Source organism: Schistocerca nitens, chromosome 1 (assembly GCF_023898315.1).
Source record: "Schistocerca nitens isolate TAMUIC-IGC-003100 chromosome 1, iqSchNite1.1, whole genome shotgun sequence".
Taxonomy (NCBI): Eukaryota; Metazoa; Arthropoda; class Insecta; order Orthoptera; family Acrididae; genus Schistocerca; species Schistocerca nitens.
Genome location: NC_064614.1, coordinates 948436706 through 948463346, shown reverse-complemented (window position 1 = coordinate 948463346; position 26641 = coordinate 948436706). Strand labels below are relative to the sequence as shown.

General features: G+C 38.1%; 1 protein-coding gene across 1 annotated transcript in view; it reads left to right on the top strand.

Annotated features, from left to right (window-relative positions):
• Positions 1–7870, top strand: part of LOC126194462 (RPII140-upstream gene protein) — a 34162-nt gene extending 26292 nt beyond the window's left edge. Inside the window, exons 5-6 of the mRNA XM_049932767.1 lie at positions 1600–1714; positions 7629–7870. Coding sequence (XP_049788724.1) covers positions 1600–1714; positions 7629–7746 — 233 coding nt within the window. The 3' untranslated portion in view covers positions 7747–7870. The remainder of the gene's footprint in view (positions 1–1599; positions 1715–7628) is intronic.
• The last annotated feature ends 18771 nt before the right edge of the window (positions 7871–26641 follow it).

The window sequence follows — 26641 nt, the reverse complement described above, 5'->3', positions numbered from 1 at the left end:
ACTGATAGTTGACGTATTTGAAAATAATTAGAATCTTCAATTAGCATATGTGATATGTATTAACTGGGGGATGGGGACACAGCTGTATAACTATTGATTTCCAGAACCGAAGAGCAATAATATTGCAGTGCAGATGGAATAATTGTGGATTGTACCTTAATTTTGCAAGTGCTTTTCAATTATTTGAAACCTCAGAACATGTGCCTACTGACTTCTTGATACTATTTTGATAATTTTAAGAATAACTCTGGTTATTTAAATTTTTGTGTGAAGTATCTGAACTGCAGTAAATTATTGTTTTCTTTAACAGACAACTACCAGTTATATGATGATAGCTAGATAAATATTTGAAATTTTGTGGCAGATTAAAACTATTTTGCCGAACAAAAACTAGAACCTGGTAAATGCTCTATTGACTGAACTATCCAGCCACAACTCAAAGTCCATCCTCTCAACTTTACTTCTACTACCTACTACATCTATGCTCTGTGAAGGGCATGGCAGAGGGTACATCCCAGTGAACCAGTTATTAGGGCTTTTTCCCATCCCATTGGCATATGCAAAAAAAGACCGTTTAAATGCCTCTGTGTGTGTTGTAATTAATCTAATCATATTCTCATAACTCCTATGGGAGCAATATGTAGAGGGCTGTAGTATATTCCTAGAGTCATAATTTAAACCCATTTCTCGAAACTTTGTTAGTAGACTTTCTTGGGATAGTCTGTCTTCAAGAGCCTGCCCATTCAGTTCTTTCAACATCTCAGTGACACACTCCTGTGGATCAAACAAAGCCCTGACCATTTTTACTGCTCTTCTCTATATATGTTCAATAGCCCCTGTTCTATTTGGCATGGGTGCCACACACTTAAGCAATATTCTAGGATGGGTCACACGAGTGATTTTATGCAATCTCCTTTGTAGACTGATTACATTTCTCTAGTATTCTACCAATAAACTGAAGTCTGCTACCTCCTTTACTCAAGACTGAACCAATTCATGTCCCTTCTAAGTATTACAACCAAGATTACAGAGTCCAACTGTGACTCACCAATATTATATTCATAGAATACTGCATTTTTTTGTTGTGTGAAGTGCACAATTTTACATTTTCATCAGTATCCCATCTCCTACTTCGGGACTTCACAGAAGTTGTGCGTACCTTGTGGGACTAACACTCTTGGAGAGATACCATCACAAGTTAGACTGTGAGCATTTGCTCATGAAAGGCAAAGGTTTTGGTATTAAGACTAGGTCCAGCACACAGTTTTAATCTGTCCGGAAATTTCAAATCAGTGTACATCCTGCTGCAGAGTGACAACTCGATTTGGAAACAAATATTTGCTTCTCTTGATTTAGCAGGGCGAGCAGGTCCTTCTTTCAGAGTGAAAAAGAGTGGAGAGATAGGATAAGTGTTCAGAGGTTACAGTGAGAGTAAAGAACCAGTGGAAATAGTAACTTAGGAGACAAATGAAGTCACAATAAAAGGTGTTGTACTTGTGCAGTGTAAATAAAAGTGTTAAACACTTTTCCTATGGTCATCATTTAAACCCATTCTGGGATTTGTTAGCTTACTATGTGTACTTTGTTCAACTTTTACAGGTTGCGTTTTAGGAGTTATGGCTGGTGGATCATCAATGCTGTTATTGACGGCAGCTGGTACTTCAGTGGAAGAAGTAAGGTTCTGGCAGTACAAATGGAAGACATCGAGAGATACGTGAGTATCCCGTATTATAAAGCCATACATGGTAAGAGATTTTTTTCAGATTTATGGTGAGAATTTTATGTGCTTCAAACCAGCATGGTGATTGCAACACTTATGTCAGAACTTCAAAACTTTTCTTTTCTGGATCACATGTTTCTTTTGTATATGAAAAATCAGGGTGGCCCTAATTTTAATCTGAACTGTCCACTTTTACAATGATTTATTTTGTTTAGTCTTTGATAAAAGTCCTGCCTTCCAGATGGTTATATCCATGCTTCTGCCAAACAGTTATTTCCATGCATGCATTGTTACTGCTCGCAGACTTTTATTTATGGAGTTGTTTTTGTTAGACTCTTAGTTATTTTACCAATGGTTCTACTGAGTGACTACAAGCTAAGAAGTGTGTCTCTTTTGACTCCAACAGTGAAAAGTTTCATACATCTCTGCATTCAGTTTCAACTGTAAGCTGACACACCACTTAGTGAAATTAAAATTAATGGTACCGACTGAGTAATATTCAGCCATTTGATGTAGCAGTACCATCTCAGAAACTGTTAGTATTCTGATGGCGGCATATTAATAATGCATTTTAGGATACCAAGTATTAAATTAGGAACATACTGCACTAACTTGGGGCACTGAATAGAAACTCCACTTCTAGTTGAGCATGGGAAGCCTCCTGCACTCATTATTTATGTTGTTTTTCATTTTAAGTGCACAAATTGAAAACCTCATTCACCAGATGGTTTTATTGAAAAAGCATTCTCTAGTAGTCATGTGGAAAATGTTTCATATATTATTTTTATTGTAGACCCAAAAATTGATTTTCTTTAGAATTCTCCCATTGGAACTACCCTCAAAATAAAAATAAAACACCACTATATGTGCATTCTAAGAAACTCTCAGTGATATGGCAGATGGAAGTAGCTGAATTGATACATTGATATACTGTTTCCTGTTGCCTCTATTTTAACTAGCTAGACACTACGTTTAATTCATTTAACATGTCTGTAACTAAAATAATCAGACTTAGTTACTGTTAACAAAATGTGATATAAAAAACTTATCTAATGAGTCGCTTTGCATTTAAGCTGCACACTGTTTACCACAGGACCACTAACACATATACCAAAGGACAGTTCAAGGGGAAGCGAACATTTTATCCACAAACTATCCCAGCAGCCATAGTTACTTGCTTTTTCAGATTGCTGGGCAAATTTATTGTAGCATGTAAAAGTTGGCTCCGACTTAATCAGTGTGATGGTCACCTTACAGTCAGGCACTTGTGAAAGACTACATATACGTCACTGGCAGGAGAAAAAAAAAAAAAACCTTGGATGACCTATGGAAGAGGTGGAAGATAAACAGAGGAAAAGAGGAATTCAGGAAAATGTACCTGAATGTATACCGTATTTACTCTAATCTAAGCCGCACTTTTTTTCCAGTTTTTGTAATCCCAAAACCCGCCGGCGGCTTAGAATTGAGTGCAAAGCAAGCGGAAGTTCTGAAAAATGTTGGTAGGTACTGCCACAGCTAACTTCTGCCGTCGAATTATGTAGCACTACACAGGAATGCTTTGCAGGCACAAAGATAAACACTGGCGACAAAACCTCTGCGTCAGTAAATAAATAAATAAAAAAAAAAAAGGTGGAAGACGAGCTTTTTTTCTCCACTCCGAGTTTCGACCACTGCATTGCCATACATTATCCAACGAAGTAAATACAAATTCCGTATTGTTCATCTTCAAATGTGGCAGCATTTCAATGCACTACGAAAATCCGACTGGCTAGACTGTTCGGGATGTTTGTCAATATGGCCAATTCTACGTTCTGAATTTTTTCCTACCTGTGAGAAGAGATGGTTGCTAACAGGAACTTTTATGAATTGTGAATCACATGCAGTATTCTCTCCACCATAAGAAAAATACGAATATAAACATGTTGCCATGCATTCTTTCGTGTTTGCTGCTATCTCATTTAAATCCTGTCTGCCTAAATAAACTACGAAACTAGAGTGAGACAACAGCAAACGCGGAATAATATACATATCATGTCATGTTTATATTCGTATTATTCTTATGCCTAGTATTGATACAGTCAGAAATGAAGCATGTCAGTTGACAAGATTTTTAAATCTAAGATGACTAATTTCTGTGCAGAATGTAATGTACTACAGAGGCGTCTGCAAAGATTTTAAAACGGAGAAAAATTTTCACTAAACTCTCGTGCAGAACATCTTCTATCATATGCAGTCTATTATTTGGTTCTTGTTGATCATTATCAAAGAAAGCAGCAGTGGAAGTAACAAGAAATAGCAGTCTCTTGCCATTGTTTCGCTATAGAGATGATTCCTCTTTTCTTTTTTTTAAATTGTAAGCGGCGGTAGCGTGCACAAAAGCGAACCATGCCACAAGCGGTGACAGGTCGTAAACACTCATTATCAGAATGCGACAACCAATGCATGACACAGTACTGTAATGCATTTTCAGCTTAGAGTGACGTAAACACCTATAACAAAGAGAACGTCATTTATCAGATCAAAGAAAAATAAGCAATCAATTCAAAGCAGACGAAGCACGTGAAAAATTTTTTTAAATATAGAGGTGGAGCCCCTCCATGCCCACACTGGCATGATGGCCATCACAAAAGGTCTACTGCCATCTCTGCATAAGGGTTAGTATTCACTAAAGTGAGGTGTCGCAGGATGTGGGTACTGCGATGTTTGCGTTCGTCTGGTTAGGATTAACCATTAATACGCGCTCATCTGGAGATAGATTGGTCGAAATCTGATGAAGGGTAGCGGTTTGAAGGGCAGAGGAAAAAAAGTGCCAAAGCAAGAGCCAAGGGAAAAAAACCTCTGCGAAAGTTAGGTCGGGCGGCAAGAGCAGTAGCGGTTGTCTTGCTGCCTGCGATAGGTTGTGCAAGGATAGGCTTTGTTAGTAGTGGGTATCATGCATGTCGATACCTTGACGTTGTGCGTTTGTGCTGCTCGGTGGCTGGCGCTGGGTGCTGGTACAGGCACGTGAAAAAGAAATGGTACCCCTATAAATACGGACGGAGCACCTGACGCATAGCAATGGCTACATGGTACAGCTTAACTGCTAACATTAAGACTCGAACCAAACTACTGTAGCTGTATCATCATTCATTCGACCTAAATTGTGTCTCATATTACAGTGGACCAACTTTGTTTCGATTTGGAGGTGCGGCCTAAAACTTTCCTCTCCCCTTGAATTTTGAGTCTCAAATTTCAGGTGCAGCTTAGATTTGGGAATTTTTTTTTTATTTATTTCGAGTCTCATTTTTCAGGTGCGGCTTAGATTCGGGTGCGGCCTAGATTTGAGTAAATACAGTAATTAAATAAGAAATAGAGCTTTCATGTATTCATTCATCTAATGTGCATTACGGTCTGTTGAAAAGAGGTGATAAGTAGATTAATTCTTTGGTTACAAATACAGCCCATATTTTTAATTGTTAGTATTTAATGAGGTGGTGTAGTGGTTAACGTTTTCCATTTTTTCCCTAAATTATTTAAGGCAAATGCATAGATGATGCCTTCTCAAAGGTTACAATCAATTTCCCTCCCCATCCTTGCCCAATCTGAGGTAGTGTTCTTTTTATAATGAGATCATCATCGGCAAGATTTGAAATACTCATTTCCCTTTTTTTCAGTTATTAGTACTTTAATTACCTGCATCCGTAGCCAAGATTGCTAATGCAGTTGTGTTCAATGGTGCTCGACTCTGAGGTTCTAATCCTGCTGGCAGAAGAAATCTTCTTCATTAACATTTGGTGGGCAAAGGAAAGAGTGGTGACGGTGTACAGTTATTGATCACCAGCCTTTGTGTCTGGATTAAATTCCAATCATCTCCATGTTGTCTTATGGAGTGTGAGGACATGTGGTACTGTTGACGGTGATACATCCATCGGATGGAAATTTTAAGTTTGATGGTCCCCATGAAGCAAGTAGATTATATATTGGCACCGGATTTCATCATACTTGTTCCTTTCAACCGTAACAACACAACTGCTTGACAGTGATGTGCACTAGTTGACAATTTGTAATGGGTCAGAGGAAGGCAAGGCAATCCACTTCTACTAGGACCTTGCCCATGATGGAAATGTGGGATTCATGTATCTGCCACAAATACACATTTCCAGAGAATCTGACTTAAACTCGAATCATTTGAATACTTTAAATTTTTGCAATTACTTGGTGAGTTTGTTGATTTCCGTTCAAATGTCATGAGCAACCATTTCAAAAATTCATTTGAAATAGAAAATATTTATCCTTATAAATGTTAGTAATTTCAGTTGGTTCATGGCATGAGGAGGCGCTTCGTGCTTGCTTCTTTTTCTGTCTAGCTACTGCTGGTAAATGGAGGACAAGTCAGCCACAGAAGGAATCTGTCTCTTTACATGAATACACTCTCACATTGTTCAAATTGTTTTGTTGTCTGTCTCCACAAATCACCATCTCTGTTAAATTTCACCAAATCTCACGCCATTTGTTTTGGAATTATAAGAACTTTACCCTGATTTTAAACAGTTCTACAGTGTGTTTGAATTCTGTCCAGTAGAAAATACATTAGTGTTGAACACCTTTCAGAAATCTACCTGTTCAGCAACACCTTTTTACAAGATATGTGAAGTGATTGGTTTCCCCAGATACAGAAAAGCAAATTAAAATTGTCTCCCAAATTAAAATTGTGTCTTCTGAACAGCTCCTTGTTTATATTACTTGATTCTAAGAATGCAAATCTCTGCTAAAATTAAAGTGCACATACTGTATCCAACAAGAATGTTGTTGTTGTTTTCTTTTGCTTTGTAAATAATGATACCTCATATTTTCTTTCATTTGTAGAAATTTAAGTTTTGATATTAATATGCATCTAGTGAATAACATTGTAAATTAATGTGTGTTTAAAAATTACAGCTATATGTTTCTGACAATGAACACTATAAATATCAGAAATGACCCGTACTAAGTGCACTTCAGTGCAGTTCTAGTTTTGTGAAAGTGTCGCATTTTGTAAAAGTGCTTTCAGTGTTGGTGTATTTTTTGCAGCATGCTAATACCCACATGGCTTTGCATGCTCATGTTGAACAAGCAGCAAAAATATTTACAGTCTTGCTTGTCAAAAATACTGTGCTGTTTTTTACAAATATGTCACGTTTTCTGAATGTGTTGTTAGACAGGAACCTCAGAGCACAACTTAATTTGTTGCAAGTGCACTTCTGAAGTTGCATATTATTATGCCACGAAAAAGCTGTTCACAGTGCAAGTGTACTTTCACCACTGCCAAAAAATGAAGCTTGATTCCTCATATTAATTTGTTGGTTTTCAAATATATTTGGCCATTACTTCCAAACGTATGATTTTTGACATTTTTTATGATGCGTACTGATAATATAAAAACATAAATTGTTTTGATTTTCCGTGGTTAATCATGCCATTACCAATAGGCTGCACGTCATGTGAAAAACTGCCAATTTGTAATTGTACTTTTAACCTCTCTTAGGGACCTATATGTATAAGATGTTAATACTTTTTACTGCAATCATAATTTTTGTGGTTGATGTCTCACAAGCAATTAACAGTGAAGGTGATATGAAGAAGCAGTTTGGACTAACAGTTTTTCCGTATTTATTTTGTTCTCACATCAGTACTGAAGAAATGTGTGAATGGATGAAAAGCCCATTCAGTTCTTTTTTCACTCTGCTGTAACTTAACATTCCATGAAACTGCCATGTGTAAATTTAACTGATGCTGATGGTTTAGTTGAAAATAAAGATTTGCAACCATAGTTTTTTTTAACAGCTGAGTATGTTTACATTGCTAGATGCCTAGCAGTGAAGAATTTCTAACAATTTTTAACTTTAATCGGCTGTGTCACAGCTACTTTGAATCTGTGTGTATGTTACAGGATGAAGAAAGAACAGGCAGGTGCTGCCAGAGGTTACGATGATCCTCTGATAAAATGGCATGACGAAGTTCACACAAAGGACTCAAACGAGTCGACTCAGAAAAGTGAGAAACAGTGACTGTAATGCAGAGTAACATGACTGTGATAGTTGTGAATTGTTGATACACTTTACATTAAAATGTGATGTTCTTATAATGTTTGCTCTGTCAAGAGAATAAAGTAGAGCCTGTGTAGAATTATAATGGTGTAACCAATCAAATATCCTCTGTAAAATACCCTGTTACAATGTGAAGTTCATTTCTTCTGGAATTCAGCAGCCACAGAAATAGTATAGCACACATTTAAATACTGAAACAGTTCTCGATAAGAGTAAAGAAAAAGAAAATTGCTTGAAACAAAAGAAATTACAAAAATTTTTGGTTTACTGTTATTTTGATATAAATTGACTTATTACTTGTCTAGAAAGACAGCTATTTTCTGATTATGTTCTTATTGAAATAATCTAGCAGTTGCTATTAGTAACAGACAGAAATGTTGTTTTATGATTAGAGAATTCAATCTTTAAATTTCGATGAAGAGGCAGAATTTGTGTTTAATTATTGACTTTTCCAGCAGGACAAACAAAAAATATGTAAAAGAAGGGGCACTACTCCACTTCTGCTGTATTTATTTTATTGATTCACAACTAGTTTCTGCCTTCTAGGCAATTTACTAGCGATTTTCTATGTACAAATAAAAGAGAGCACACTATATTTCCTCCTTGAATAGAAATGCAATTACATTAGTTTAACTTACTAGAAAGATAATTTTCTGCAATAGAAAATATCCTTTATGCATTTAAATGGCGTCATCATACATTTTCTACTTGTTGTGGTTCACGTATATGCTGTCTTGTTTGTTTGACAGCTTGACATTTCAACATAGCAAGAAATTTCGAAAGTTATTACACTGAACAAAGAATAAATCTAAGCAAGTAGTAATAATTTCAGACAATAGTGACTGTATATTTATGTGTATTTTTGACAAAGTTATTACAATATTATAGTTTGGTTGTGAGTTGTCGAAGCCAGAAAATGTGATTGGAGGAAAACAGGCTGCGGTAACAAATGGATCTTTAGTGTAGCCTGAGATCTAAAAAAAAAAAAAAAAAAAAAATTAGGTAGAAATGTTAGATTGGTGTAACCTGAGGTATGGATTAGGTTAAAATGTTACAATTTGGCTGTAAGTTGATGAGACTTACCAATGTGACTGAAGGAAAACTGGCTGTGGTGTTGCACTGATTTTGTTGAGTATTTTCAAAATGTTCTGGTTTCCATGGTTGCAGTTATACAAGACCCTAAGAGTGCAGATTAAATTTTATGGAATATTGTGTTTTACATGACAGCATTTTACACATTATATTCCATTATGTTGCCATGTAATTTCATACACTGCAGATTGTGACAACATTTTTTCAACCCTGTTTTGTCATTGGTTTTGCTATCTTTCTAATCATACAGCTCATGATTTTTCGTGTTCACTTCCCATCATTCACAAAGCGAACAGTTATTAAAGCTGTCAGTGGCTCAGTTCAATATGCAGAAACAAACATTTTTGATCTTTTGCCCAATAACATCATTTTAATAAAGCATTCATTCTAATGATATATGGAAAATGTATATAACTGTTTTACTAACTGCAGAATATAGCAGAAGAGCTGCTGACACCTTAAATGCACTTCTAACTAAAGGTTTCAACCATGTCTGAGTTGGGGATCCCAGTTACCAAGTTGTAAAAGTAACCTCTTTTGTCCAATATCCTGTATAAGATCCTATCATTATTCTTTTTATGACTATATGAGTTTGTAAACTCTCGCACAGTTATCATCTCCCTCCCCTTCCTCATATCCCCTTTTGCATGTAACTTGCTTTCACTTAGCAAATAAATGACAAAAATTATAAGCTACATTCTTTTCTGACATATCTTCACCATGTGAAGATTCCATTGCAAACAGCACATCTCTTAACATTGGTTCTATCATGAGCAGTTATGACATGCATTTCCTTTGAAAGTACTATAATTTAAAATTTATTTCTTTACTGGATGTTGCTTTTCTCAACCATTCTTTCCTGGGATTACCATAAATAGTTTAATTGTTGCTTTCTGTTATAGTGTAAGCAATAATTTTCAGTTTTAAATTTTTGCCTATATTTATGATCACAATTTTTGTTCTTTTGCTCTGTGTTTTATCAGGATATAAGGCCTCCTATTATCACTACAATTGTACATACTTTATAAACATCAAAATGCTCACTCCTATGATTCATGAGTATGACATCCGATGCAGCTGCAGGAACTCCATAGTACTCAAGAACATAGGAATACAAATGGGAAAAAATGAACCACATGTGCTTTGGTCCACAAACCAATAATTTTGTTTGGTGGAAATAGAGAAACATTGATCTGTATCTGCAAGTCGCTGTATATTGGTATGATACATACTGAGACATGTTAGTGATAAAATTCAACCAATACTTGGGTAAAATAAGACTGTGGACAGTTAATCAAATACGATCATCTCATCTGACATCAGTGGCATTCCTTGAGGAAGTGGCCACATTCTTCAGAAACACAAAGACGCATAGTTTTGTTTTCATAAGGATGAGCTCAGTCTGCGAAAACAAAGGCAATATTACATTGCTGGGATGTATCGCCTTCAACTGTGGGCAGCACTTTGAAGAATTGTATTAAAGTTGAATATTCTCAGAGACAATATATACAAAAAAAAATCTTTCATTGTTCGAATAGTCCACAGGGCACTGTATTTTGGTGATCAGACATGCCGCCATTGTCAGGTGCGCTAATGAACTGACCTTCTGAGCGCACATGTACAACTAATGTCCCCTGCCTCGATGAGCCATTCCCTCCATGCCTGTGGCTGCATGTCAGTGGTCTCAGAGACGCAATCATCAGTGTCTGTGATGTAGGTGCTCGATTCACTCTGGTCACCTTTTTTTTCTGAGAATCTCCTATCTTAAACTCAGTGTTGGTTCCCAAGCCTTGCTAAAACTATAACCGCAATCTCGGTTGCTGAGATTGTTCCTGGTAAGAATTTGAGGTTCGCCGATGACATTGTAATTCTGTCAGAGATAGCAAAGGACTTGGAAGAGCAGTTGAACGGAATGGACAGTGTCTTGAAAGGAGGATATAAGATGAACATCAACAAAAGCAAAACGAGGATAATGGAATGTAGTCAAATTAAATCGGGTGATGCTGAGGGGATTAGATTAGGAAATGAGACACTTAAAGTAGTAAAGGAGTTTTGCTATTTAGGGAGCAAAATAACTGATGATGGTCAAAGTAGAGAGGATATAAAATATAGGCTGGCAATGGCAAGGAAATCGTTTCTGAAGAAGAGAAATTTGTTAACATCGAGTATAGATTTAAGTGTCAGGAAGTCGTTTCTGAAAGTATTTGTATGGAGTGTAGCCATGTATGGAAGTGAAACATGGACGATAAATAGTTTGGACAAGAAGAGAATAGAAGCTTTCAAAATGTGGTGCTACAGAAGAATGCTGAAGACGAGGTGGGTAGATCACGTGACTAATGAGGAGGTATTGAATAGGATTGGTGAGAAGAGAAGTTTGTGGCACAACTTGACTAGAAGAAGGGATCGGTTGGTAGGACATGTTTTGAGGCATCAAGGGATCACAAATTTAGCGTTGGAGGGCAGCGTGGAGGGTAAAAATCGTAGAGGGAGACCAAGAGATCAATACACTAAGCAGATTCAGAAGGATGTAGGTTGCAGTAGGTACTGGGAGATGAAGAAGCTTGCACAGGATAGAGTAGCATGGAGAGCTGCATCAAACCAGTCTCAGGACTGAAGACCACAACAACAACAAAGATTTTCTATGGCCTCTCTGGGGACGGGTGTCCCGGTATTTGGAAGTCTGTGCCAAGATCCTCGTATGTTCATACTCCATTGCATGATTCTCAGACAAACAGTGTTCTGTGACCACTGACTTCTTGAGATACATCAGTCAAGTGTGCCTCTGGCATTCTTGGAAACGATCTTCGATGGTGTGCACTGTCTGTCCAATATGTCTGTCCACATTTCCATGGAACCTGGCATATGCTGGCTTTCTGCAAACTGAGGTCATTTTTGATGCTTCCCAATAATGCTAACTTTTTATGGTGTGAGCAAAAGACAGTTTTTAATCGGTGTTGCTTCAATACGCACCTGATTTTCCCAATAGTCTGCGAGTGTACAGTATAAAGGCAGTTGCTGCTCCTTCCTCCATGACTTTATCCGTCTCCACAGGTTGCACTGTAGTGTTGGGGCAGAGCGCACACCTAATCTGCCATTCTGGGTACCCATTTTTTCAGAATACGGTTCTGAGGTGTTCCAGCTCTGGGGACAGACTCTCTGCATGTGAAATGGTGCACGTCCTATGTACTAGTGTTTTAGTGCCCCATTCCTCTGCGAAGGGTGGTGACAGCTGTCTGCATGCAAATACAGGTCAGTGCACATTTTCCTCTGGTACACTCTTTCTTCTGTATTGGTCTCCATAGTCAATCTGATGCTGGGATGTATGGAGTTCAAATGTGTAAGGAAGTCAAGGGGTTTCTGCCTTCCATGAGGCCACGTGATGAATGTGTCATCCATGTAACAGAGGAAACACATGGGTTTCCATTTGGATGACACCAGAGCTTCCTTCTCAAAGTACTTCAGATACACATTTGTGACCACAGGTGAGAGTGGGCTGCCCATTGTGGCTCCTTTCATTTGTTCACAGTCTTCTCCATTAAACAGAAAATACATGAAGGTCAAGACATGCCTGAAAAGCTCGGTGGTCTTCTTGTCAAATTTCTGACCATTAAGCTCTAGTGACTGTCATAGACCGTTATTGAGGAGCATCAAAGATGATCTCAGTTTGTGGAAGGCCAGTGTATACCAGATTCCATGTCTGTTGAAAGACATATACTGGACAGACAGTGCACACCATCGAAGATCATTGCCGATAATATCAGAGACTCACTCAACTGATGCCAAAATACGTGGCTATGGGCACAGTCCATGGAGGAAACGGCTCACGGGGACAGGGAATATTAGTCGGCCGTTCGCCCTCAGGAGCTTTCATCAGCACACCTGACAATGGGGCGTTGGACACTATGAACCAGTAGTACAACCTTTGGACTGTTCATTCAACAAATACTTCAGTAGAAACTGAAGAATCACATCATATACCTATATGGGGAGGAGATGTATTGCAGCATGAAGAAATTTGACAAGTTGTGCCACCAAAGACGCCATCTGCTGAATGCTCTTGCATTTCTCAAGAGATGTCATGCCCAGCATGTTGTGCCAAACTTTGCTAAGGTCAAGCGTCACATCAATTCTGCAGCAGCTAGGAGAATAGGAAGTAGGCCAACCTTGCCTTGGTACACGAGAGAGTTCACTTCACCCATTGGAGCCTTGAGTACAACTTCCTGGAACTATATAGATTACATTTACAACTGGCCAATCATTTTAATTCGTGGACCTGGAACTGGATTGATGGTGTTACCTGGGTGGTAGCCGATTCTGCCCATAGGAAGGCCACAAGGTGTCAGATATCAAAATTCTTACATCTCTCTGACAAACCATCACTGGAGGCACCATGCAAGACGGTGATCAATCTGACTGACGTGGAGCTGAGTGACAATGCTGTTTGAGTTGTGGAGAAAGGTGTTAACTTTGATCCCACCCATAAGTTCACTCCAGTCATGGACATTGTCAGTGCAGTTGAACAGGGTGTGATGTGTGATGTAACTATCACCTGAAGCAGCTGAAGAAGTATGTCGTGAAACCTGTAGTGCTCTGATGAGAACTAAGCCTGTGAAGTTGAACATTACAAGCAGAGATAGGGTGGCTGTTCGGGATCTGAGCGGAAGCCCAGAGAGTGTCGCCTTACCTGTGACAAAGGCAACGTACTTGTTGTTCTTTCCCGCAAGGACTACATTGCAAAGCCTGCTAGATGACTCCTACAGGAAGATCAGCGCTGACCCCACAAGGAAGGTGGAGAACAATACTAGGGCTCTTGTCAAGGACATGGATTTACTTAAGGCGGTCACCATGAAACTGTTATCTCAAGGACCTGTACCGCCTACACTTTATGGACTCTATGAAGTCCACATAAGTGGGGTGCCATTGCACCCCATTGTCAGCAACATTAGGACACCTATCTATTTGCTGGCAAAATACGTGATGGAAATACTAAGTCCTTATGTGGGTAAATGTGCTCATCATATCCTCAATTCTGTGGATTTTGTAAAATGTATTGACAACTTCAGGGTGAAAAACTCAGGTATCCTGCTGGGTTTTGATATTGTTTTATTCACCAGGGTATCTCTGCATGAGTCACTAGAGTTTATTCGTCAGGAATATGATGAGAAGACCACTGACCTTTTCACACGTGTCCTGACCTTCACATATTTTCTGTTTAATAGAGAATACTATGAACAAATGCAAGAAGTTTCAGTGGGGAGTCCACTCTTGTCTGTGGTTGCGGATTTGTATATGGAGTACCTCGAGGAGGAAGCCCTGGCATCATCCCAATGGAAACCCATGTGTTTTTTCCTTATGTGGATGATACATTCATCATGTGGCCCCATGGAAAGTAGAAACTCCTTGACTTCCTTGCACATTTGAACTCTGTGCATCCCAAAATCAAATTTACTAAGGGCACTGAAGCAGAAGGAATATCACCATTCCTGGACGTCATTATCAGAATATCCACAGCTTGTGGTCTAGTTGCTACTGTTGCTGCCTCTGGATCGTGGGGTCCTGGGTTCGGGTCCTGGCCGGGTTGGGGATTTTCTCTGGTGGGGGACTGTTTATATTGCCCTCTTCATTTCACCATCAACATCATCATCATCATTCGTGGCGGTAGTTAAACTGAACTGTGTAAAAATTGGGACTTTGTACGGGTGCTGATGACTACACAGTTGAGCGCCTCACAAACCAATCATCATTATCATCAGGAGGAGATTTTACAACACCCTGAGCCACTGTGTGTACTGGAAGAAAATGCATGCTGACATTTATTTGACATGTAGACAGCTGCCATCACCCTTCACAAAGAAATGAGGTACTAAAAACACTAGTACATAGGGTGCGCACCATTTCAGATGAAGAGTCTGCCCCAGGAGCTGAAACACCTAAAAACTGTATTCTGAAAAAACGGGTTCCCAAAATGGCAGATTATGTGCACTCTCCACCCCACCACAACAGTACAACCTGTGGGGATGGAAGAAGTCACAGTGAGAGAGGCAGTCACTGCCTTTATACCATACACTGGCGTACTATCAGGGAAAATCAGATGCATATTGAAGAAGGATCAAGAAAAAACTGTCTTTTCCTCGCCAAATAAAACACAAGCATTATTGGGAAGTGTCAAAGATGATCTCGGTTTGCGCAAGCCCAGTGTATATCAGATTTTGTGTTAACATGGAAAGACACATACTGGAAAGATAGTGCACACTGTTGAAGATTTTTGCCAAGAACACCAGAGCCACACAATTGACTGATGTATTCCAACAAGTCAGTGGTCGCAGAGTGCTGTTTGTCCCACAGTATGAATTTACCAGGATCTTGGCACATGCTTCCGAAATCAGGGACAGCATCATTAGGCTGTATAAATTTGCACCAGGGAAATACCATCAACCAAAATTGCAGCTGCAATCTTAACAAGGCTTAGGAACCAACACTGAGCTTAATTAACAAGACTCTCAGCAAACAAATGATCTGGCAACCAGGGTGAGCAAAGCACCTACATCAGCGCCACTACAGATGCCGACACCAGCATCTCCAAGACTGCCGATGTGCTGCTGAGTCCACTCTGTGGAGGGAATGGCTCGCGGCGGCAGGAGATGTTAATTGGCTGTACTCCCTCAGGAGTTCAGTTCATCAGTGCACCTTGTAATCTTCCACCTCCTTCCTTCTTCCATCTATTGTCTACATTAAACAATGTCTAGTCCAAAAGTCTGTTATGAATATTTGAGAGGAACAAAGATCACAATAAACTTTCAAGTTTACTTAGCTTGTCATGTTGAGATGGCTCCAGCTCTTCTTGTCTAGGGATCTGATTCTTGAAAATGAAAATCTAACGTCAGGTCCTCACATTTAGTTTGAACGAAATTAATTTGAAGATTGTTGTTGCAGAATTTTTTATGTAAATATATTTTCCACTGATTTTCTCACATTTTACCACACAGTATTTTGATTTTTCACATTAACAAAGCCAAAATTATGTTGTTCACACCTATTAACCAAAAATATATCCGATCACACAAGAGGCAAGCATACGACACACACACTCTGCAGAAATAACAATATTCCAAATGGTTTACAATTTTTCTTAATAAATGAATTCCCACTAGCGTTTGTTACATTATTAGTTTCAATTATTATTTCATAAATGAATCCAGAAATAAACATTATAAACAGTACATAATTGCATAATTAATAATAGAAATTTTAAGTGTGCAAATAATTTGTAATTTCAAATGTTTCTAAAGAAAAAAATTAATTTTAACTGTATGTTCAGAACAAGTAATTATCAATTAAAACACCAAAACTAAAGTATTTCATAAAGTAATTCTTTTTCCTAAGTTTTAGCATGAATTATAACATACTGTGTATACAATTATATGAAAGTTTTCAGAAAAGCAAGTGAGATAATATTGTGCTGTCCAAAATTCAAAATATAATACTGGGATCGATCGACAACTACTGTTGGGGAAAAGTAATGCTAGAGGAGGATATCCTGTTACAACCTGATGATGGTGGCATGACTGATCACCAAAATATTGTGTCCATTGGACACGAACCGACTGTGCACCCGTGGACTGTTTGATCAACAAACATGTCAGGCAACACTGAAGAACGACATCTTTCATTGTTTTTGCAAACACTTACGAGGAGTGTTCATAAATACAGTGAGGTGGGATTGGAAATTGGTAATTTCCTCTTTTGCTTTTGTCGTACAGTCTCCCAAGTTATGTTTGTCTATTTGGAAAACAGGAGGCAAATTGAACAGAGTTGTACAACTCCATCAGGTTTTTCAAAAATTGTCACACATGCCAGACCGAGAGATGGGGAAGACAAGGAGAATATCAACAGCTGAGCTGCTTCCATAATCTCACTTAATTATATTGTCTTGGTTTTCTATTAATGTAAGAATAGCTGCACCATTTATGTTTCTTGACTTACAGCCCAATGCTAGAGCACAGGAACTATGCCTGTCACAAATTAAGTAAGGTGAGTGTTTGGGAAATTTCCTGATATGTCATGTGATATGACTGGTTTTGGTGGGTAGTGGAGTCACGTGATTGTAAATGAGCCACCTTGTAGACTCATACATGCTGTCACAAGCTGGAGTGGTGATGGTAGTATGTGTTGTACTGTGAATTGACAGTATGCCTTAATTTTATGAATGAATAAGGTGGTTCCACCTTTCCTATCAATCCAGTCTTCTCAAATCATATTGTGTCTGGTGAATCTATCTTTGAAGTAATATTTAAACTATGTGTCTGCAATTATCAGAATTGATGGATGAATAATATGCATCACATGGAAGAGACTGTCTCTTAGATTGCACTGATTGTACATTCCATTGGAGGATTTTAAGTTCCATTTGTAGACATGATTCTATTCTGAGTGGTTGGTGTGGCATTTGGATCCAATTGGCCTTAGGCAACATCATGTCTTAAAATAAGACATGTTGCGATGTGTTGTCGGTCAGGTTTTAGGTGTTATTTTGTGCGAGTATGATCTATAATATGCTCCAAACTTAGCTGATGAATAGCTGTAGATTGTACCATATCCTGTGGACTGGTGAATGTTGGTTCTTAACAGTCATAGAGTTTGAATATGACAGACAGACATGTAAAAATATTTTGTGGATAATTGCTCAACTTCTGAGCCATTATATTTCTGTGAAATTGTATGCGTGATACTGTGGCAAAATGTTTGCCGAATTTGGAAGACATTGTTTGGCCTTTGCATTGTTTGCTGACGTGACCAAATTGGAAACAATTTAAGCATGCTTTTCAATAGCAATACACGATTACTCCTGGCATCATACCCTACAAATAACAATATATGTCAGAAAATCTTGAGAAATGTTAGCAATAATGTCTAAATTTCAAGAAGAGGAACAGATTATCTTGCACCAACTTCTTGGTGGAGCTCTTAGCACTGACAGCGAGCACATCTGATTTTATGATGTATTTCATTTCTATCAATAGTTGTGGTTTTAGCAACATTTCAGATGATTCCTGGTCCACGAACCATATCTGCAGGAATATGAGCATCTAAATTTTTTCTCACCTTTCACTTGTGTTCATGAACATGTTGGCATTTGCAGCCGGTTTTAACTCTATTTGACGCCTAATGCTCCCAACTTTACAAATGTTAACTGTAGAATTGTTTGCAAAAGGCTTCTTCGAGCTATAAAGTAGTTTCTCAATAACCACATGGTGAAGTTCTCTATATTCTTGTCTTTTCCTTCCACGTAAACCTTAAATCTTCCTGTGTCTGTGATTCTGTATGTGAGCTTCTAAAATACTTTTAAAGAATCAGTACTTCATGTGGGTCTAGGCGCACTGCACACAATCACATCTTGGTTATTGGATAAGATTTTGCTGGAAACAGTCCATGAGTTGGCTTTTCGCCTCAGAATTTCTTGATTTTGTACTGAGTTGCACAATAATTTCCTCATTCTGTTATTTCAGCATTGATCTTCTGTAGTAGGGTTAAGCATGACAATGTCTGTGGTATGACTGATTTGTCCAATGCACTCCAGTTGGTTGGCAACCCACTGAGTTCCGCATTATTCTTTTGTTAGTGAGTTTTGAAGATTTTCTGCCAATGACTGTGCAGTGTTATAAGCATGTTCACAGAGGACAAGAAGCTTAGCTCAAATTTTCCAACTTCCCCATAGATGTATCATCAAACATGGTGAGTTGCTGAAGGAGTAAGAACATTAATTTCACATTGTAGTGTCACTAACTCTTGAATATGAGTATTACACTATTGCCTATTGAATTTAGACCACTCACTTTCAGTGACTCAAAGTGAGCTTGCTACTGTGGACCATGCCTGGGAATAAGGCAAAGTAATACTTCCTGAGTTAACCGATATAATTAGAGATGATTAGAGCAGCGACTTTATAAAATGCCATTGCTAGGCAACTCACAGAAATATGGTGAAAGTCTTGCAACATGCAACCCAACTCCACCCCTAACCCCCCCTCCCCCCCTCTCTCTCCCCCCCCCCCCTCTCCCTCCTTTCCCTTTTTATTCTGATTTCATTTTTAATTTGAGAAATGAGCTATGTCTCAGCTGTTGCATACATTTATGAAACTGAGACAGAGTACAAGTAAATGAAGAAAAAAATGAAACACACAGTAACATCGGGAGTGGTATGTCCACTACATATAAATTCATCAAAGAACTGGGGGGTTTAGTGGAGCATCATGCAGCTGGCAAGTTTTGCTAGATCGGGTAGGTTGGCCTGCAGTTATTCTGTGTTAAAACTAAAACTTCAAATATTCACCAAAAATTCTAAAATCTAATGACAGGGTTGAAATTGCAATAGAGTGATGAGTCCAATGAAATTATTATCTTATTTATGCAACAAATATTATAAAGGTACAGTATTAACATTTGTGTGTGAAGTTGTTCATAACAATAGTAACATAAGTTACATGGTTACAACACACTGTCTGATAGTGCTTGAAGTCAACTATGTTCATTATAGTACAGAAAAGACTGACTAATTGTTATGAATAAATTGTGTTATCAGTATTAACTGAATGCCAAAACAAATAATTCTCCATGTCTACATAATGGATTAGCTTCAGCACAAAAGATTTATATTATTGTTCCAATCTGTTTATGTTTTCTTAAGAAAATTTGTAAGTCAATGTTTATCAGTATGTGTTTGAGTAACATAGTGAGGAAGTGGCAAGCTAAATAAAGTAGTGTATTTGATTAGCACTTGCCAGTCTGTTCTGTTTCGTGTGAAACGTAAAATATTAGTTAAAGATGATTATCCTACGATATTTAATGTATAAGGAAGTAACAGCTATCTGAAAATCACTTAGACATGTATATTTGAAATATTTAAAATTGTAAAAACTTGTATCCAATAGAATGGTGGTCTAACTTCCAGATATTCACTTTACCGTATAGTCAGTCACATATGATGGAAGTGATAAAAAAGGCAAGCAGAGCATATTTTATGTTATTTTGATGTACACACTGTGCACCTACTAGTGACCTACTCCTTTTGCTGTATATCAGCTTGTGGTTTGAATGTATTTGAACACTGAGTGCTAGTTTAGATGACTGACTGAACTTTGCTGAGGTGAATTTGTTATTACACACAAACTTGGATGAATTGTTGAGCATTGCAAATTTGAGTTTAGGTGATTTTGGTGCACTGCACAATATGTTCTGTTTACATTAGTCATTGTCTGCGAATACTCTAGTAAGTCGGTTATTTCATATTTTATTTGTTTCACTGTGTGTAATATTATCCTCCGTAAGGCCGCCATTCAAAGTAATGTGTGTGTGATTCTGTGATTATGGCACATTAATATTCTGAGGGATCACCCTTTTATTTAATAATTTCCATCTTCATTTGTGTGCTTTTGTATGTTATTCACTGATTGTTCATTAGGCTGGCTGTATAAATATTAGATGTCTTCTTAAGGGCACAGTGCACAACCAAATTACTATGTATGCAGATGAGCATTAAACAGATTTAAGGTTATGTATTCACCCGTCCTCTAGTGATCTGATGCTAATGAAGCAACAGCTTGATTTCAAATTATGATTGATTTCACAAAATTTATCTGTTACTTCAACAAATTGACTGCCACTAGGTCGCCAGCAGCATAGCAGAGCTGCCTGCTATGGCTGCGACACGACCGTGAACGTGTTAAACCCTCAGTGCAGTTGGTTGGTCTCATCTGGGATCAATCAGCAGTCACTCATCCTGCCATGTCAACAAACAATTACAGTCCTTTGATTGTACACACTTCTGCAAATAATGGAGTAAGTTTTTCCCTTACCTTACGTATAAACCTTTAAGTGGTTTTTTAACCACTGTTGCACTGAAAAAGGAACAGCAGACAAAACAGTAGAAGGTAAAAACACATTTCAATTGGAATGCTTATAATCCGTCTCTCATTACTTTATTATGCAAAAAAGCTGCAGTCAGTTGCCACACTGTCAATACCAGATATGTGCCAAATGTCCTTGCAGAACTGTGCTATGAAAATGACTTGGTTCTGTGGGAGAGGTGAACAGTTGCTGTTTTTCTGCCAAAATGAAAACGTCAGTGGCTTAAGGTCTGTAAAAACTGTGAACTCCCTTGCTTCCAGTTGCTGGCGGAAGTATTTCATTGCCTCATATGTTATGAGGAGTTCCCAATTGTATGCGCTCCACTTCTGTCGAGATGGTGGCGGTTTATAGGAGTAGAGACCAAAAGTTTCCATTTACCTTTATTTAACTGTTGCAGAAAAGGCCCGATTGCTGTTTTGAGTCATATCAATTTCCAGTGTCTGGGTGCTTTTAATTCAGAGTGCTGTGGTGAGTGGTTCTTGTAATGCTGAGTGTGAAAAATGTCAGCAGTAGAAATTTAACATTCCGAGAAAACACTGTAAACCCGAACGGGTATAGATCTGCAAAATGGCTTTTACTTTTTCAGGCAGAGGAAGTGAGCCTTTGGATGATATTCAGTGCCCTAAAAAACCAATCCGTGGCTGTCCAAATACACACTTGGCTGTGTTTAGCACTACACCGTAGTTGTTTGGCCATTTCAAAACTTGCATCAAGTGTTGCTCACGTTGTTTCACAGTTGATGAGAAGATGAGGATGTGGCTGAAATGGGAACAGTGTGTCCATAGTCATTTTGGTCTCATAACCCTGAAGCATAAAGAACAGTGTAAAGCCTTCACTACGCTACATGGAAATGTCACCTTGGACAGTATTGTGTCCCGATCTCCATGTTCAACATCAACATACATTTTGCAATGTAACCTAGCTCTGAGTACTAAATTTTCCATAATATATGACAGGGTGCAAGAAATTTTTCATACTGTCCATATGCTCGCACCAGTAAAGCCATGACACTTACATATAAGATGTACTTCATATCAAAATATTTATCTGCTAAATACAATTTTTGTTTATTAGTTTAATTCACTCAGTAATTGTTTTGTTGAAAATGTAATAGACTGGCACTTTCTTAGTTTTAATGTTGTCCAATACACAAAACAGTGTACAAGCATTACGATTGAGTGGCTTTGCGCAAGGTAAAAGTGCGGACAAAGACAAGGATTGAAAGCAGTGGTAAGGTGGCGATGGATTGTTATGATAAGAATGTGAGTGAGACTCGTTCTTGTGCAAAAATGTGAAGTATGCATATTGAAATGTGAGAGGCATCACGACTGAAGACAGCAGTTTTGGATGATAGGAAAAGTCATCTCCACAACACAATTTGGAGTGCAAGAACTTCCCACTGAATTGATGGCAACATGGAGTCTGCCTAACCAGGATGTAATGGTGTTGAGATCCACATAGGTGTACATGTAACAATGGTTAACAGTACAGAGACGTGAAGACATTCTAGCCACTATTCTGACTCAACTATGACGTCTCAACTCGTAACAACAAAAGGAAGTCAGAAAAGTTTTGTTAAACAGTTTTCAGAATACTGCCAGTAAGTAATTGCAATTTGTGATTGATTTAGTAGTAATATACAAGTTATTGCAATTGTTCTAAAAAGTAAATTCAATTTAAATATCAGTACTAGTATTCAACTTTATTTGTAGCACAGTATAAAGATGAAAACTTGTCATCTTATACATGGTTACATTACAATGTTATATAACCCTTCAGAGCAGCACTGTTAGTGCATAGAGAATATGGTCACTTTTTTATAGGTCATTTGTTTAAAATTATCTTTCATTTCTTTACAAAAGTTATTGCAAATAATTATTTATAGTTAAAATAAATTCATACATTTTTTATCAACATCAGAACTGCATTAGTAGCAAGACTGCTAAGAATATTAAAAATTCAGATCTGTTTTCCTTCTTGCATCTGAGTTTACAAAGAAATAAAATTTCATTCACACAGGTAACTTTTCAGTCAAACAAGTCAGTAAAGTCATCTAAAATTTGCTAAAAAATTCAAGTTTGAAATTTCAATACATTCACATTTCTTTCAGAAACATGGAACAAAATCCACTCCTTCAGAGCTGGTGACCGATCTTTGTAGAATTAGTCAACTCTTGACGGGAGATAACTTGCAGCAAGTGATCAATGCTCTTGTCAAGTCATGCTGAGGTTGTCTGTTGTTATTACCACTGACTGGAATTCAAAACGCACAACAGTGTGTGTAAGATAGGAAGTGTGAATGTGTACTAAAAGTAGTGCAATGTTTTACCTAGGACTGAATCGCCAATCAATTCAATTTGCAATTTATTTTGTGACTTACTCAAATTAAATATTTTCTATAGGACCTTGTGTCAAAAAGTTTATTATTTAGTAAAGAGTGAAGTGACGAACACACAGAACAAGGCTGGCGGCTTGCATTTTTGTGAACAAGTGCTGCGTGACTATCAACAGAAAAAGAAAAAACAAGTATTGCAGGTGTAGTAGTAGTATGTGACTGCCGATTTTAGCAAAGTTACCAATCCCTTAATCGGGCAGGTAGGTTAGAAAATTTAAAAAGGGAAATAGACAGGTTAAAGTTAGACATAGTGGGAATTAGTGAAGTTCGGTGGCAGGAGGAACAAGACTGTCAGGTGAATACAGGGTTATAAATATAAAATCAAATATGGGTAATGCAGGAGTAGGATTAATAATGAATAAAAAAACTGTAGTGCAGGTAAGCTACTGCGAACAGCATAGTGAACACATTATCGTAGCCAAGATAGACACGAAGCCCATGCCTACCACAGTAGTACAACTTTATATGCCAACTAGCTCCGCAGATGACCAAAAGATTGATGAAATGTATGATGAGATAAATGAAATTATTCACATAGTGAAGGGAGACGAAAATTTAATAGTCATGAGTGACTGGAATTCGATAGTAGGAAAAGGAAGAGAAGGAAAAACAGTAGGTGAATATGGAATGGGGGTAAGGAATTTTCAGAGGAAGCCACCTGGTAGAATTTTGCACAGAGCGTAACTTAATCTTAGCTATTTCAGATAGATTATACAATGGTAAGACAGAGATTTAGGAACCAGGTTTTAAATTGTAAGACATTTCCAGGGGCAGATGTAGATTCTGACCACAATCGATTGGTTATGACATGTGGATTAAAACTGAAGAAACTGCAAAAAGGTGTGAATTTAAGGAGATGGGACCTGGATAAACTGAAAGAACCAGAGGTTGTAGAGAGTTTCAGAGAGAGCATTATGGATTGACTGACAAGAACGAGGGAAAGAAATACAGGAGAAGAAGAATGGGTACCTTTAAGAGATGAAATAGTGAAGGCAGCAGAGGATCAAGCAGGTAAAAAGACGAGGGCTAGTAGAAATCCTCGGGTAACAGAAGAAATATTGAATTCAATTGGTGAAAGGAGAAAATATAAAATTGCAGTAAATGAAGCAGGCAAAAAGGAATACAAACGTCTCAAAAATGAGATCGACAGGAAGTGCAAAATGGCTAAGCAGGGATGGCTAGAGGACAAATTAATCACTAGGGGTAAGACAAATACTGACTACAGGAAAATTAAAGAGACCTTTGGAGAAAAGAGAACCACTTGTACGAATATCAAGAACTCAGATGGAAACACAGTCCTAAGCAAAGCAGGGAAAGCAGAAAGGTGGAAGGAGTATATAGAGGGTCTATACAAGGGCAATGTACTTGAGGATAATATTATGGAAATGGAAGGGGACATAGATAAAAATGAAATGGAAGATATGACACTGTGTGAAGAATTTGACATAACACTGAAAGACGTAAGTCAAAACAAGGCCCTGGAAGTAGACAACATTCCATTAGAACTACTGACAGCCTTGGGAGAGCTAGCCATGACAAAACTCTACCATCTGGTGAGCAAGATGTGTGAGACAGGCAAAATACCCTCAAGACTTCAAGAAGAATATAATAATTCCAGTCCCAAAGAAAGCAGGTGTTGATAGATGTTAAAATTACCAAACTATGAGTTTAATAAGTCATGGCTGCAAAATACTAACACGAATTCTTTAGATGACTGGAGAAACTGGTAGAAGCCAACCTCGGGGAAGATCAGTTTGGATTCCATAGAAATCTTAGAAGATAGATTAAGGAAAGGCAAACCTATGTTTCTAGCATTTGTAGACTTAGAGAAAGCTTTTGACAGGTAAAAAGACGAGGGCTAGTAGAAATCCTAGGGTAACAGAAGAAATATCGAATTTAATTGGTGAAAGGAGAAAATATAAAGGTGGCAGGGGCCAAATACAGGAGGTGAAAGCTATTTACAATTTGTACAGAAACCAGATAGCAGTTGTAAGAATTGAGAGCCATGAAAGGGAAGCAGCAGTAGGGAAGGGAGTGAGAGAGAGCTGTAGCCTATCCCTGATGTTATTCAATCTGTATATTGAGCAAGCAGTAAAGGAAACAAAAGAAAAATTCAGAGTAGGAATTAAAATCCATGGAGGATGACATTGCTCAAAGAGCATTCAAAAAGTTTTGCACAGTTATCTCTAATTTTTTTATTTTTTGCAGGAGGAGAATGGAATTTTTTGTGAACATACTTGGAACATTTAGCTATAAGTTGGTATATAAAAGTATTTTCTTTTATTTACAGGTGAGCCATAATGGACCGTGAAGTAGATGTCAGGTTACAACAACGATCGGTGATGGAGTTCCTCTTCAACACTGGCGATGATTCTGCCACATCAATTCACAGGAAGTTACTCCCTGTCTATGGGGAGGACACAGTGGATCACAGCAGTATCCAGCAGTGGCTGCAGACGTTTAAAGAAGGTGATTTCTCTCTACTGGACAATCCACGATGTGGTAGACCATCAACGTCAGTGAGTGATGTGACTAAGGAGATCATTGATCAAATCATTCAAAATGACAGAAGTGAGACGACATGACAGCTTGCTGAAATGACTCGTTTGTCATTGGGTAGTGTAGTATCACTGATAAACTCACTAGGGTACAGAAATATCTGTACATGTTGGGTGCCTAGATTATTGACAAGAGAAATGAAAACGACGAGGAAGAATGTGTGCAAGGGTCTCATGAAGACCTTTACTGAAGAGTGGAAACAGTGTTTTGATGGCGTCGTTACCCAGGATGAAACATGATTGTTTTTGTCCGAACCTGAGAGCAAAACCCAATCCATGGAGTGGTGTCATCCGGGTTCCCCTCGGAAGAAGAAACAACGACTTTCACAAACAGCAGGCTGAAAGGTGATGACCTCCTTCTTCTGGGATCAGTGTGGTGTCATTTTCATTGACTTTTTGGAACCTGGCTCCACAATTAACTTGGACCATTACTGTTTGTCACTGGAAAAGCTGCGATGTGCCATCAAGACCCACAGACCACAGCTTCAGGGTCAGCTCATCGCATTACACCATGACAATGCCAAACCCCCATACAGCCTTTATGGGTTGGAAAATTGTTCCTCATCCTCCCTACAGTCCGGACTTGGCTCCGTCTGATTTTTACCTCTTCGGTCGTTTGAAGGTCCACCTGTGCGGTAATACATTTGATAGCGAGAAAGACCTTATTTCCTGGTGTAAAACTCAATCCCCAGAATTTTACCAAAGTGTATTTACATCATGGAAAGAACAGTCAGCCAGATGCATCACAGCTGATGGAGACTACATTGAGTAGGCGCAATGTATAGCTAAATGTTCCAAGAAAGTTCACAAAATATTTCATTCTCCTCCTGGAATAAATTTAAAAAAAAAAAAAAAAATTAGAGATGACTGAGTAAAACTTTTTGAACGCCCTTTGTAATTATGTCAGGG